A 15782-nucleotide genomic window follows, 5' to 3' on the forward strand; every position below is an offset into this window, starting at 1 on the left:
AAATCAGATTTGAAATATTAGAGTTACTAATCGGAAAAAATAACAAAATTACGGCCTATGTAGAATGAGTCAATTATTCACTACGGTTCATATCAATGGTCATATAAAGAAAAAAAATTGCCCTAGAGACAGCCATTTTTCACCAACTACCTACAGACACAGTATATAAGAACTATTTGTGAGGCTTTTCATGCGAGATAGTCGTTATCAAGCAAGGGATAGAGAAGGATTGTTTAACTAAAGGTAAGAAACTAATGTTTTTGATAAAAGGAATAATTATCCTTTTATTTAAATTTAATATTAATAAATCATGCGTGCCTTACCTGCTTTCGGGTTAAAGTGAATATATATAAAAGATAAGTATTTATTTATGGATGTGAATTGATATTGGTCATGTTTTGTTAACACGAACTACTCGGAACAACTTTACTATAGTCACGTTTTCAATATTGTCGCTTTATTTATCTAAATAATTAGCATCAATACTTACAATAGGCATCTACGCAAATGAAACAAGGGATAAGAAAAATAAATATATTAAACATGCAAAAAGAAATAAAAAATCTTTTAAAATCTACGCCTTCTTTTCGTTCTATTCTCTCCGGGATACATTCGAAGGATTTTCTTGACACTTTCTCTAGCTTCGTCCTCATCTGAAATAAGCAACAAGAAAAATATAGGTATCTTAAATTGAAGAATATTTACATTTTTTCAAACAAAGTTTGTAATGAATAATTAATTAGGGGGTACGAATTCCCAGTTCAAACTAAGAATACATTTGTTCAGTGATTGGTCATGCTGTTTATTTTCCCAGTTCTGCCTCATTGGCGTAGTGGTTTAGGTCGGTAAGCCGCTACCATTGCGTCGAGAGGTCATGGGTTCGATTCCCACACGGGTCAATTATTTGTGCGATCCAGAAATAATTGTTTCAGATCTGGTTGTACTTTGTGTTCGTTGTTTGTATGTTTGTAATAGTCCCCGTGACACCAAGAGCAATTCTTAGTGCAGGATCTGTCTTTTTAAAAAAATGATCTGCCAAAAATTTGCAAACACAAACGCAAACCACGCGCCCGCCCGCCACCAATTACACAGAGAAGTCGTAAGTTCAATTCCAACATGAAACAAATATTGATTGCAATCTTATTTACGAACACAAGCTACTTTTTTAAGTTCTAATTCTATACTCACACTCTTCTTCAGAACTGTCCAGTCGATTCCGTCTGACTATCAACTGCATATCAAACCCAATTCCCTCATATTGCACATTCATGGCTGACGGCCGTATCGACTTATTTTCCAACATTATAATATCACTTAACGGCAATAATGGGTTATATTGACCACGAAAGAGGTCCAAATATCCCTCCTCTTGAGGAATTTCATGATTCTGTCTATAATCTCTGGTTGAATCATCAACTATTGGTCTATGAATGCCACTTGGACCTTCGCCAGGGTCAAATTCTTTACTACCGTCATTTCGTGTCGATGGCGAAAATTCTTTTGAATGATGCGCGTAACTAGAATTTGTATTTGAACTGAACTCTGAATTAGATGAATTGTTACGACCAAAATTAATTATAAATCCCTCCATTTTAGCTTCTTCTTCAGTTATAAATTCAAAATCTGATGAATTATAACCATCATCTGAACTTTTAGTTTCCTCTGAAGATATAGAAATAGTATCAAGCTCAATTTCAAAATGGCTTTCCTTTTTTATAGTAGTTGTATCGATATGTGTATTTAATGACATATTATCAATTATGTTGAGATTTTTAACTGCATTTTCATTGTTATTCGGCTCTAAGTCCTCTTGTGAGCTTATACTAATAGTCTCAGTAACAAGATTATCAAAAATATCGCTTATTTCATCTAAATTTATCACCTCATCATTTTGAAGTTCTGTAGTATCATAACTGCTTAAAATGTTTTCAAATTCTTGAATATTTTGTGAAGTAGAAGCTTCATTGCAATCACGTGTGGAGTCTATTAATTGTTCGAAATCTACTAGCATTTGACAAGTATCGTTATTTGAGCTTGCCGTGTCAGGCCCATCAATAAAACACTGACCTTCATTGGGTAATATTTTATCAGAATTTGTGTTAATAACCGCTAAAGAATCGCTTTTATTCCTTTCGTCATGGCTTGCATCATCACTTGAGTTATTTAAATCGGATTTCTCGGCCATTTTTGGAGAATTTTGAGACATTAGAACAGAAACCACTAATTTGTTGATCGATTGCTGAAATATGAAAGTAATTATGTTTTCGTGGGAAACTTTTAACGCTATTACGATTTCTTTTAAGTTTTACTTTTCTAATAAACATAAGTACCTACCTACCTGGTATTTTTACGTGTTTATGAATTATTAATGAATCAAGCAATCCAAATAAAAACTGACAATGATACACTCTTTTTTAGGCGGGAAATTTAGCAGTAAGGCAAAGGAAAAAATGTCAAACAGCCAAGTGTTGTTATCAAAAGCTTTATTTACGTTTTAAAATGCATGTTACAAGTCTGATAAGTATAGGGGCCTGAAGATTGGCACTGCAACATTATATTTAATCATAGAAAGTTGAATCCGCAGTATATTCTGCTTGTTTTCCACAAATAAAAAACAACAAGATCTTTAATAATTCTTACATTAGAATTTATAACCTATAAATTATACATAAGTAGAATGGTGTTGTGTCACTTTTTGCCAGACTTCTTGATACCGCCAGATACTAAAGGACCTTTCTGTGAGGCCTTAGCTTTCGCCTCCTGAAAATCGAAAAATATTTATTTATTTTTGGTTGATTTAGAGTGAATGAATGATTTGATCTGAAATTAAAAAAAGAAACCACAGACAATAACAAAAACTATTCCATCTTAGTAACAAAATACTAAAGATAGACCATTATTTTATTTTTAAATAATAAAATTAAGTCTTATGATCAATTAATTTCAATTAAACAGCTAATTTTGTTTCACTTAGTTATTTTTTTATTAAAACAAATATTGCCCTATTCAAATTAAGTACCTATATATTTTTTACTACTTTTCACAACACAATATTTTTTTAGGATATGCAAGAGTAACAAACCTGTAATGCCTTCTGTTGTTCCTTTAACTTCTGTTTTAGGGCTAGGTCATCATCATCAAGCTCCCTGCTCTCCTTCTTGGGTGCCTTCAGAGGCTTCTTCTTGCCACCCTCACGGCCCGACATCTGCAAAGGTAATTTTAGACTTATTTATCAAACATGTTTTACCAATTCATTCACAATTTTCTGATTAAAACTAGGCAGTTTGTACTTTGGTTAGAAAACTAATGAGTATATTCAGTTAAACCTGACTGTTTGTGAGGAAAGATTTCAGGGTACCCCCAGACAACAAACTGTAGAGACTATTATTTCAATAAAAGCTATCTAGTATTTTTTAAGAAGTTTGTTTTGATAATCAAATAGCATTTATTTTCATCCAAATAAATTTTATTACATAAGAAAAATGTTTGGTTATTACTATTTTAAAATATTAGGGGTGAATAATTTAAAATAGAGTAAACCAGTATAATTTTGCACCCTGCATTAAACAACAAACAAAACTTCATGTTTGTAGGTCTGAAAGAGTGCATTAAAAAAAAAATATTACTTAATTTTTTTTTTACAAGACATTTCTTAGTGCTTGTTCACGCTGGAACTCGCGGGCGCGGTGGCGGTCGCGAGCGCGGGGACGTGGCGATTTGTGTTCACGTTGGCCGCCAGGCGGGCGTTTGGCTCAAACTGGCTCAAACTGGTTGATCTTACTTGACATCGCGCCCGCCACCGCTAGTTCGACGTGAACACACACGAACATCTTCACGCGTTTGATATTGGCGCGAGCGCGCCACGCGGGCCGCGCGCGACGCCGCTAGCTCGCCCGCGACTTAGACCGCGCGAACGGTTTGTACGTGAACACTTCGGTACATCGCCATATGTTTGATATTTCGCGACCGCGCCCGCCACCGCGCCCGCGAGTCAACGTGAATGAGCACATAGACAACATTTATGGAATTTTAATAAAACAATTAGTGGAAAAAGAAGCACAAAATTGAATTTGCATTCATTGCATTACTAATACAATAAAAGATTTAATTGTTATGAATGCATAATAAAATACTGCCATATTGTTTGTTTAGCTATGATTTAATTGTTTTGATAATGTAATGTTATGACATATTGCCTATTATTAGATTGGTGTGCATAATAATGATGTATCATTAGTGACTTAAGTTTCAAGTTATTTTTTTTTTTTTAATATTATGGGACAACTCACACACGGTCATTTGATTCCAAACTAAGCAGAGCTTGTACTATGGTAACCAAATAACTGATAAACATACTTATATACTTCTAAATACATACTTATATAGATACATTAACATCCAGGCTCAGAACAAATACTCGTGCTCATCACACAAAGATTTGTCCCGGGTGGGATTCGAACCCACCACACGCGGCGCTATGGTTGTTGCGGCGAGGTGACCGCTTAAACCACTGCGCCAAACGTGCAGTTAATACATAAGTTATACTAATAAATATAGATATATCCAATCAGAAACATTTTTTTTTACCTAAGGAGCTCTAGTATAGTAAAGAAACCCTGTTGGGTGTAAAAAAACATTAATTTAAAAACATATCTATTTCACTATGGTTATCATCACAATACATAATTAGTTACCGATTTCATAACAATAACATCATTAAGTATTCATGCAATAGGTTTACTATTGTCTGCTAAGTCATTGAGTAGATTCTAGATTAAAGTAAAAATATCTCTTATTTGTTTTGATAAAAAATCTGTGCTGATCAAACTTTATGGACACTTTATAAGTAAGCCATTCCATAATCAATATTATTTAACGTCTAGTCCCGATCTAGCAAATAATAGGCGAAGGAACAATACATTCTGCCTTTTCAGTCAGACGAAAATCGGTGAAAATATATTTTGACGTTAGATAACGCACAATAACATGATTAGATCCAAAGATCAAGTGTACTACAGCCTTAAACTAATAATTTTGCAGTCTACTAATAACTAATTGGTCTAAATATGACAAAGAAAACGCCTAACATGTTATTCCCAAAATGTATAACCTCAATGGCGTAGAATAATTTGTTAGAAAAATCTCATGTTATTGATTACATTTACTACAAATATATAACGTAAAAGGTGCAGAATACTTACATTTTCTGATAATATTAGTCCGTGTAGTAATTTGAGATGTATTAGCGCAAATTCACGCTTTTGAGTGGATTAAATAAAATGACAAATGCGAACTTGCGCCTGCCTGCAAAGCAATTTTTGACAATGACTTTGACATTTCTTTTTCTACCAATCAATGTGAGTGTTACCAATTAAAAATTATATTATTTTTTAAAGCTAGGTGCATACGATTAGACAAGTCCTGGCCCTGCTATGTTTTATATTTTTTATTTAGAAATGCTTATTTCCGTATACTGTCGATCTGAGCCTGGTGAATATTATGATTTGTGACATTTTTAATACACATTTTCTTTTATGTTTTTATACCTATTTGCTTAATTGCATCAAACATTTGTAATTCATGAAGACTTACAAATTTTTGATGCAAGTAATTTCCTTTGTTTAACAGCTTCTTGTTAGTCTTCGCTAGTGGCTACCATTTCGTAAGTCAAAAGTTAAAAAATACACGTCTATTAATTACTATTCCTGAAAAAATCGGCAAGGACCAAATTCTATTCATCCTTCCAATTCACTGAAAATAATGTTATAGATTTAGAGTAAATTGCTCTTGCGTCACATAAGAGAGAATGGGTTATAATTTTCCCCGTTTTTGTAACATTTTTGACTGGTACTCTGCTGCTATTGGTCGTATGGTGATGATATATAGCCTAGCCTTCCTCGATAAATGGGCTATCTAACAACGAAAGAATTTTCCAAATCGGACCAGTAAATCCTGAGATTAGCGCGTTCAAACAAACAAACAAACAAACTCTTCAGCTTTATAATATTTTTATGGTAAATAGGACAAGTCATCATAAAATTGTATATAATTTGTATAAAATACAGATACATAATTTGTATACATCATTCCTCTTGTAAAAATATTATCTCTTAAAATCTAAAACCATAAGAAATAATTTCCTACCTTACACGGCCCAAAAATCGATACATTACAATGCATTTTTGAGCGATTTTTAGAATAGATAATATCAGCCAAACATTTTGAAATAAGAGATATAATCTATTTGTGCAAAAAACATCAAGAACTTTTCCAAAACGTTGGTAGATTACAAATAATTTGACGATTTAAAACGATTTAAGTTTGGACGAAACTGCGGTGAGGCAGTTTCGCAATGTTAAAATCAAAAACAGCATTTGAGTATTCACTTGCACAAAACAGGATTATCATATCGCACAATATCATTATAAGCCATTTTATAATAAGATACAGGGAAACTATTCCTTATGGTTACACTTATACATAATTGTGCCAATATATTGAACAAAAAGCATGGCATTAAACAATTTGAACATTCACAGAAAATAAAAATAATACTGTTATTTATTTATTAATTTTGGATAATTTTATAATGTATATTAATTTGATATAACATTGAAAAGAGTAACATTATGCTTATAATGTGTTTATTTCTAACTAATTTTAGCCCGGAGATTACGGGACAATAGCCCCCTTTACACACACACTCTACCGCACGTTCTTAGGAGCGTACAGGATTACGCGCGGGAAAGCAGCGCGCTCTTCGAGAGCGATTTTCTTCGCGGGCGCGGACAGATGAGCGCGGCGTGTGGTCTTTCCTTTCCCCTTATACACCCACGGACTTATAATAAATAAAATTTCCTTTAGAGCATTGAACAATTCAATATTATATCAAAATTAAATACTAAATAGCAACCGAGACGAAAATTAAAGCCAATGATTTATTATGGCACTTTCATATTGTAAATAGTCATATCAATGGATACAATACTTAATACTATAAAAATACAATATAGATTTTTAAACAATAAGATTGAAATTTTTTGACCCCAGATTTTAACTACCTTATAAATTATACACCAACACCTTCCACATGATATATTCTTTATATTAGGGATAGCCGCATGAAAATCTGTTCAGCAGTTTAGAGATTATCAGAAAAATAGAGACTAACAAGGGAGTTTTAGTAAAAGAGAAGTTGATAATAAAAATTTAATACATTTATTGAGGGTATACAAAGTCCCAAACCCGCAGTAGGCCTGTGTGACAGACTTTATGCCTAACCCTTTCCTCGTTAGGGAGGAGACCCTTGCCCAGCAGTGGGACAGCAATGGGTTAAAAAAACCCATTGTTACAGGCAATCAACATCATTTGAAACAAAATTGTTAGGGTCAAAAAATCTCAATCATTCATATAGATTATAAATATTATAAAATGCTATATTAATGAGTATTCACCATTATCTTTTATTTTCATTTGTGACTTATACAGCCTAATAGGAAAGAGTTTGTATATTTAATATAATCTTAAAAATATAACTTTACTTATCTATGGTTAGTATATTTTTAAATAGTTTTTTTTTCTGTTTTTATTATGAATACTTTTGATACACCATTTACTTTTTACTTTAGTACATATATATGTATTTGTAATAACAATATTTTATACATATTGATCTAATTATTGTTTTATGTAAATAGGTGTGTTTTTAACGGTTTTTAAGGCCAGTTACAAGACCTCCGAATAAGTTCTGATTAGCTTATCAGGCGAATTTTGACAGCTGTGTTCATTCAGTCACTATCTAACGAATAGCTTATTCGAGACTTATCCATGAGCCGTGTAACTGATGTTTATAACTTGTATAATATATTTTTTATTTCAACAAAGAAAAATAACTTTGTAAAGTTTATAAAAGCTTATAAAAATGGAAATAAAAAATTCAATCTGTATATGTTTTTAAATAAAAATGATAATTTTAAAATGTGTGTTGTGATACTAGCGTGACTAAATAATGATTTCAGTTCGGCAAAAGCCAATGATTACAAAAAATATACATAAAAAATATTCTTACTATGTCAAAGAATATAAATTTTGAGATTTTTATATGACAAACAGTTCTTTTTTGGAGTTTGGACTCAAAACTAGTATTATTGGATCTCTTTTAATATTCTTTCAAACTCTATATTGATTATTTCAACCAAGAGAAATTAATTTATAGCCAATCAATGGCTGTGTGATTATGAGTAGTGTATATTCCTTACAAACTGGTGGTTAGCCGGTTTTAGTTTAATATGCAACCGTCTATGATTGCACTTAACCGCCATAAGTTTTCAGATTTCAGATTTCAACTAGTCCTAAGTCTTTCCTCAAAACAACTGTGAGTCAACTTATGCCCGGTTTCTGAGGTACATTTAGCGGTAGCTATCTATTCAATAGCGTTTTTTTATATATTTTTAAACACTATTGAATAGATAAACTACCGCTAAATGTACCTCAGAAACCGGGGGTTAACGATACAAATTTTGACAGATTACACATGTAAAATATCAAGTCATTTCTGTAGTCTACCTTACCTATATGTCTTTCTCTCTCTCACTCAAGCTAAGCATATAAGTTGTTTCCCCTCATCCATCTGAAATTGCACTTTATCTGAGTTGGCTGCCTTATCTGCCGTCTTGGATAGCGCGCTCGCTAGGAATATCTGACCGACGCCCGTAGCTGTGACGAATAGGGCCCAACCTGGGGACAAAGTTGTTGTTTGAAGGAAAATTTATAGAAGCTTTTGCATAAGTCTGGCTGTTATGCTTTCACTGATAAATATCTGTATAGATTTTGATGAAATTTGGCATGGTGTATAGTTAAGGATCTTTAATCAAATCCATGCTACATGATTTTCTATTAAGGCGAACGGTCTCCGCTAGAATTACCAGTCAGATTGGATAAAATATTTTAATTTAAATTTTTATTATTTATAAAATCTATTTAAGACAGACTATGTTGTTACTCAAGGTCAGAAAAGCCACAGAAATGTATAAACAAATGACGCATACAATAATATTAGCAAAAATATAATGACTTTTTTAAAGCCTTAAATAATTACCTCTTTTGAATTTATATTGAATATTAATCATTTATGTACATATAAACGAATATTATAAATATGAAAGTTCGTATGTTTGTTACTCAATCACGCAAAACCACTGAAAAGATTATGTAATACATGGCAGTGTTGTAGTTCAAGTACCTGCACATAAGCTATAGAAATAATAGCTTTTAGCCGTGGTTTTGTCGAAGACATGACATAATTAGTATACGCTATACAGTCGGCCACATACGTCTGTTCGAACGAATTTACATGCGGTATTCCCCAATAAATAAAACGATTCTCGAGGAGGCTTTTAGTATATAAGTTATTATTATTTACTGCACGTTTGGCGCAATGGTTTACGCCGCAATTACCGTAGCGCCGCGTATGGTGGGTCCGAATCCCACAAGGGACAAATCTTTGCACGTGTATTTTTTCTGAGTCTGGTTGTTAATGTATCTATATAAATATGTATTTCGAAGTATATAAGTGTGTTGATCAGTTATTTGGCTACCATAGTACAAGCTCTGCTTAGTTTGGAATCATGACCGTGTGTGAGGCGTCCTATGATATGATATTTATTAAACCCGGTGCAACCCAGGATAAGCCGGGGTACACTTCTAGCAAGCCAAATAACCATAGTCCACGCAGAGTCACAGACAATAGTTAATTTACACTATATTTAAATCGATTCTACCTGCACAATCCAAGGTTAGACGGTGTTTACGTTATTTGAATACTAACTCATTAATTTATTGACGGAAATAAAACGATACTCAATTTTAACTGAAGCTTATGTATTTATTTACAAGTAGCTGACCCGCGCAACTTCACTTGCGACATATAAGAGAGAATGGGTCAAAATTTTCCCCGTTTTTGTTACTTTTTTTACTGTTACTCTGCTCCTATTGGTCGTAGCGTGATGATATATAGCCTATAGCCTTCTTCGATAAATGGGCTACCTAACATTGAAACAATTTTTCAAATCGGACCAGTAGTTCCTGAGATTAGCGCGTTCAAACAAACAAACAAACAAACTCTTCAGCTTTATAATATTAGTATACATATTTGTTAGGGCGAGATCTGAGCGTTATTCAAATTTTGAGTCAAGTTTCTATGAAGTAAAGTTAATTCATATAAATAAATAATCACTTGTTCCAACAGTGAAGGAAAACATCGTGATGAAACCTTGCATGCCTGAGAGTTCCTTAGAACAGTTCTTGAAGGCATGCAAAGTCCCCAACCCGCAATTAGCCAGCGTGGTGGACTCAAGGCCTAACCGTTTCCTCATTACGGGAGGAGACCCTTGCCCAGCAGTGGGACAATAATGGGTTAAATATATTTATTTATAAACATAAGTCAAGTAAAAACATAAGTTTATAGTCATAAGATAAATTAAATGCTAGATTGATCTTACGCGTGGATTTATTTGAAAAGTGTAGCCAATGAAAATCCCAAACACGATTTTTATCTTATCACCCTGCCAAATATCATCTTAATATGTTCAGCAATTTAGCTTTAGTTCAAGAAACAGACTCTGTACTTTATAATATGTAGGTACATTTTTAATTACTCACTGAGTAATGCACTATTTAACAAACATGCCTAACAACATATTATTCTTGTAATTTAGATGACATGAGGAAAAATCACGCAATTATTGTAGACTTCGAAACAAAGATGAGAATAGAGCATAAAGGAATTGCTTAAAGGAAATATTTAACAATGTGCTCTCATATTTGTGATTATGTTTCAATAGATTTACATTGAATAATATCAAAACAAATGCATTTTGAAGACATCTTAATAATTAATCCTACTAATATTATAAATTCGAAAGTTTGGGAGTATGTGTGTATGGATGTTTGTTACTCTTTCACGCAAATACTACTGAATCGATTACGCTGAAATTTGGTATGTAGGTAGCTGAAGACCTAGAATAACACATAGGCTACCTTTTCGGAGTTACCGAGGGATCGGGATTTACACGGGAAGGATTTCCACTCGGACGAAGTTGCGAGCGGCCTCTAGTAAAATAATAATATTAGTGCGCGAGTTTGGATGGATGTGTGGATGTTTGTTATTCATTCACGCCAAAACTTCAGGACCGATTTTCATAAATTTTGGTATACAGATAGTTTATAGCCTGGATTAAAACATTGCATACATTTTGCCCCGTAAAATCTTCCTACACAGACGAAGTCGCGAGCAGTAGCTAGTATTATTTAAAGTTAAAATTCAGTTTAAGAAATTATAGTTATTTACTTACCAATAGAACAGTCCCCTAGTATATAAGGCTCGGCGTTGTTTCCACACAGTCTCTTCACACGGGGTGCTCCCCAACCCCAGGGGTATAGCAACAACCCCAGGACTCCGAATAGACCTGTAAATACCATTTAACTAAGTTATCGTGATGATATTGTTAAGATGGTCGCCACATTACTTTGAGGTACATGTCGAGCAGGTTCAATTCCTGTACTGGGCATATATTTTGTCTGAGTCACAATAGATGTTTCGGATCTAGTTATACTTTAAGTCCGTTATTGGTATGGTAATATTGTAACAAGACAAATGCGGATGAAGGGAGTAAGTGGCTCTTCAATTGCGCAAATCGTAACTTGATACATACTATAAATAACATCACGCCTTTTATCCATAGGGTCAAAATCAAAAATTCAAAATCAAATCATTTATTCATTTAGGTCAAGTGCTGACACTTATGATAGTCAATGATACAGAGAGTGAATTTACCGCCAGTTCGGAAGGTAGGGCCAATGAGAAGAGCTGGCAACAAACTCCTGGCCACTCTTTTTAGAGAGACTAACGCCAGCAGAGACCAACGCCACTTGCTACGATCCTTACAAACTTTCTTTGCCTCATTAACATCCATATATCTTGTCATACAGGACTATTTTATTGCGCTAGTGACTTTAAAATTAAAATACATAATGTAGAATAGTAGTTATGAATGAAACCTTACCTCCCAAAGCTTGTGTAGCGCCGGCCAGTGAAATAACACTCTTCTTAAAGACTGACTGTACGCAACAGGCCATTACGCCCGATATTACAGTCGCGAATTGTATAGCTGCACCTATAATAAATAAATAAATTTAACCCATTAATGTCCCACTGCTGGGCAAGTGTCTCCTCCCGTAATGAGGGAGGGGTTAGGCCTTGAGTCCACCACGCTGGCCAAGTGCGGGTTGAGGACTTAGCATGCCCTCAATAAATGTATTAAACAAATTTTAGGCATGCAAGGTTTCCTCACGATGTTTTCCTTCACCGTTGGAGCACGTGACAATTATTTCTAATACACACATAACTTCGAAAAGTCATTGGTGTGTTGCCTTGGATTCGAACCTGCGACCACTTGCGTAGGAGGTGTCAACTTATACCACTCGGCTATCACTGCTCTTCAATATCAAATAAATAATTAACAATCGAGCGGTGGCAGCAGCGTTAGAAGCAACTCCTATGCAAGTGATCAAAGATTGAAGAACCAAAGGAGAAGGACTGATAATCATCGCTATTTCATTTGCATTTCTAAACACGCCCTAGGCAGTGGACCAATTGTTATACGTCGTTACATGTGTTTTAGCAATAAATATCTGTTTGCTGGTAAATGAACATTCATTCCGGGACAGGAAAGTAAAATTACTGGACACGGAACAACACGTAGACCGGGACAATCCCGGAAATCCCGGCCATCTGGCAACCTTACTCCGGGAGCAGACCTTGGCCATAAGTATTAATATTTTTTAACTTTTAGCTGGTTTGTGGTCTTTACTGGTATCTTTTACTTACATAGTGACAAGAAGAACATAGCTGCCTTCCAAGGAGTGGGGTAGACCGTGGAGTCAGTAGCCAGGCCGTAGAAAGAGAAAGATGCGCAGTTGTTGTGGTCATCTCGCATGCGGATACATCTATAACCAATATACATCAATTTATTAATGTAAATATACTTACTACATTTCACTGTTACAATGTTTTACTGCTGGAAAAGAAAATGGCTTCGAATCCCGAATCAAGAAAATTCGGTAAACGATCTGTGGGTTAAGCAAACCTTGGCGCGGTCATTCCATAGATGGGTGGCATAGTGGTATTTGAGCTGGGCGTCTCCGTGCTTCAGAGGGCACGTAAAAAGTGGGTCCCGGTTGTTGTCAATTAAGATAACAGTCGTTAAGCCACGTCAAAGGCCAAAGGCTTGAACAACTTTGACACTAGGTTGACTACTAACCATACAAAGAAGAATAATTCGTTATTTCACAATAACTAGGCAGAAATAGGGTCGCCGACCTTCGTATCCTTGATCAGCGAGCATGTAAAACTGATACAAATAGTCACTTTTTCTAATGGGCAAGAAAGGCCACTTCTTGAATGACGGGACCGAAAGCTCGAAGTGCTCTCCAAAGATCTGTGACTACAGTTTCTTCTTAAAGTAAAGTTTTTGTTAAGGTAAAACTCAAGCATAATGTCAAACAGTACTCACTATTATTTAACAGCATTTTGACTTATTACTAGTTAAAAAACAAGTTTTTTAAAGTGAAAGTGTGTTTGTAAACATAAGTTCAAAGCATGTTAATTTAAAGGTCTAATTATGTAACATATAAGCTTTGGTGTAAAGTTATGAGGAAAAGTTTTTTAAATGTAAATACTATTATTATAAAGGTGAAAGTTTGTAAGGCTGTAAGGGACGTTGTTACTTATTTAGAGACAGTCTCATTTTGATGAAATAGGTGATTATTTTTTAATAGAGGATATATTAATTAAGGAGTATTTTATTTGGACAAAATCATAGGCAGCTTGTTAATATTATAATCTTACAATCCTACTTAATATTACTCGTATATGAGAAAAGATTGTGAGGATGTATGAATAGTTATTACTCTTTCATATAAAAACTATGTACTGAATAGATTTTGATAAGATTTAGCACACAGATTATACTTATAGCCAAGATTACTTCATGATTCTTTTTAATATTTTTTTTCAGGTGGACTAAATAACCAACCAACCACATCTGGAGCTAATCAGCAATTATATATTTTAACATAAAAGGATGATTTACAGTAGCTAAAAGGATGTACAGCCAACTTCCATTCAGTTCAATGATATGATCAACTAAATGTCCTTTTAATTAGAGCAGGAGTGCCTTTACTATTGTGTGGACAGCTATTGAAATTCTGAACTTAACAAATATAGCATTTAGTATATTGTGTAATTGTTTTGTAAAGCCATTGTTTTGTATGCATGATCACTTCTTTGTAGGCTAAATCCATACTAATATTATAAATGCGAAAGTAACTCTGTCTATCTGTCTGTCTGTTACTCAATCACGACTAAACTACTGAACCAATTTGCATTAAATTTGGTATGGATATATTTTGATACTTGAGAAAGGACATAGGCTACTTTTTACCCAGGGAGAATGACGCATAATGGGAAAATTAAGGTGGCGGATGAAGTCGCAGGTAAAAGCTAGTTTAAAATATAGAGAAATTAATATAGCTCTAGTTTAATATGCCTAAATCTTTATCTCCCTGGGTAAATGAAACTCTAAAACTGGGGCAGGTGTAGATATAATATAGATAGAAAGCAGGACAAATATGACCATTATCAATATTTAAAAATCTACACATTTTTTTAGGGATATTGTAAAAACTAAGTTACATATAAAAATAAATAAATATTATTCATAGAGGTATTTCTTATTTTTTTACATCACATTTTTAGTATTTTCAAAGTTATTGCCACAGCTTGTAAAAACATTTTACTTAGACGTAAGCATTTCACATTAAAAACTTAGGTCAGATCTGGAAATAGCACTGACACGAATTTAAAAGATAAGAGAGTAACTGACTATTGTAATTATTAATATTGTAATAAATGAAACAGCTGTTGTATTACATACATTCCAATTCCTGTATTAAAAACTATAATTTTCTAATAAGGTTTCTAAGGATCCAAGTTTGTTGCATTTAAATTTAGAACAGTATTTAATTTTTTTATTTTTTTTTATTTACAAACATACTGGCCTAAAAAGAAAGTAAGTTATAGAATTAGGTAATTGATTGTACCAAAAATAAGAATATTAGAATATAATTGCTATGAAATGACAGAACTTGGAAGTTTATTTATAAAGTGCGCACCGCTGTCGTTCTTTACCGAACCTATTGTAAGTATATCAGACCAAATTAAACTCTAACTTGTGCATCACTTTATTATAAACATTACTTACCTGTTGTAAATTCCGACACTTGGGACGTAAAAACTGGTTATATTATTATCACTAAGCACCACAGGCTGCCCCATTAGCCATTTCGGAGTCATAATACCAGTCAAAATTAACATAAAAGCGACCAAACTTAGCAAAAGCCAGGCCAAACTTCGGCCGGTAACTATAACGTAACACATTTTATTAAAGTTGGTTCTTCTTTACCGGAAAGTTGATAATATAAATCGTAATTAAACTGTATAGTTCTACTTGGTAGCTTGTGTAAAAAATAAATAAAAAATATAAATAAAACTTAACGCAAACTTATTGAGCTGTCTCACACCAACTGATTGATTGATTTCATTTGATTGAAAATAATTGAAATTGACAGCTAACGAATGAACGGAGAGTTGAAGAGATTGATGTGAATGATTTGATTGAATCGGTGTTTACACGTTAAAAAATTAAGATTATAAATTATTCAAT

General features: G+C 33.6%; 3 protein-coding genes across 3 annotated transcripts; all 3 read right to left on the reverse strand.

Annotated features, from left to right (window-relative positions):
- Positions 1–450: 450 nt before the first annotated feature.
- On the reverse strand, positions 451–2328 carry LOC142984405 (uncharacterized). Its single transcript, XM_076131960.1, has 2 exons — positions 1189–2328; positions 451–653 (listed from the first exon to the last, which is right to left on the reverse strand). The coding sequence occupies exons 1-2, from the start codon at positions 2204–2206 to the stop codon at positions 568–570; spliced, it is 1104 nt and encodes a 367-aa protein (XP_075988075.1). The 5' UTR covers positions 2207–2328; the 3' UTR covers positions 451–567.
- A 138-nt stretch (positions 2329–2466) lies between these two features.
- LOC142984650 (translation machinery-associated protein 7 homolog) lies at positions 2467–5358 on the reverse strand. Its single transcript, XM_076132402.1, has 3 exons — positions 5202–5358; positions 3083–3205; positions 2467–2760 (listed from the first exon to the last, which is right to left on the reverse strand). The coding sequence occupies exons 2-3, from the start codon at positions 3203–3205 to the stop codon at positions 2689–2691; spliced, it is 195 nt and encodes a 64-aa protein (XP_075988517.1). The 5' UTR covers positions 5202–5358; the 3' UTR covers positions 2467–2688.
- Positions 5359–5998: 640 nt separating this feature from the next.
- LOC142984655 (LHFPL tetraspan subfamily member 2a protein) lies at positions 5999–15670 on the reverse strand. Its single transcript, XM_076132406.1, has 5 exons — positions 15321–15670; positions 12887–13005; positions 12063–12173; positions 11352–11465; positions 5999–8736 (listed from the first exon to the last, which is right to left on the reverse strand). Exons 1-5 carry the CDS (start codon positions 15494–15496, stop codon positions 8594–8596), a joined length of 663 nt encoding a protein of 220 aa, XP_075988521.1. The 5' UTR covers positions 15497–15670; the 3' UTR covers positions 5999–8593.
- Between the last annotated feature and the right edge of the window lie 112 nt (positions 15671–15782).

This window comes from Anticarsia gemmatalis, chromosome 27 (genome assembly GCF_050436995.1).
Source record: "Anticarsia gemmatalis isolate Benzon Research Colony breed Stoneville strain chromosome 27, ilAntGemm2 primary, whole genome shotgun sequence".
NCBI classification, from domain to species: domain Eukaryota; kingdom Metazoa; phylum Arthropoda; class Insecta; order Lepidoptera; family Erebidae; genus Anticarsia; species Anticarsia gemmatalis.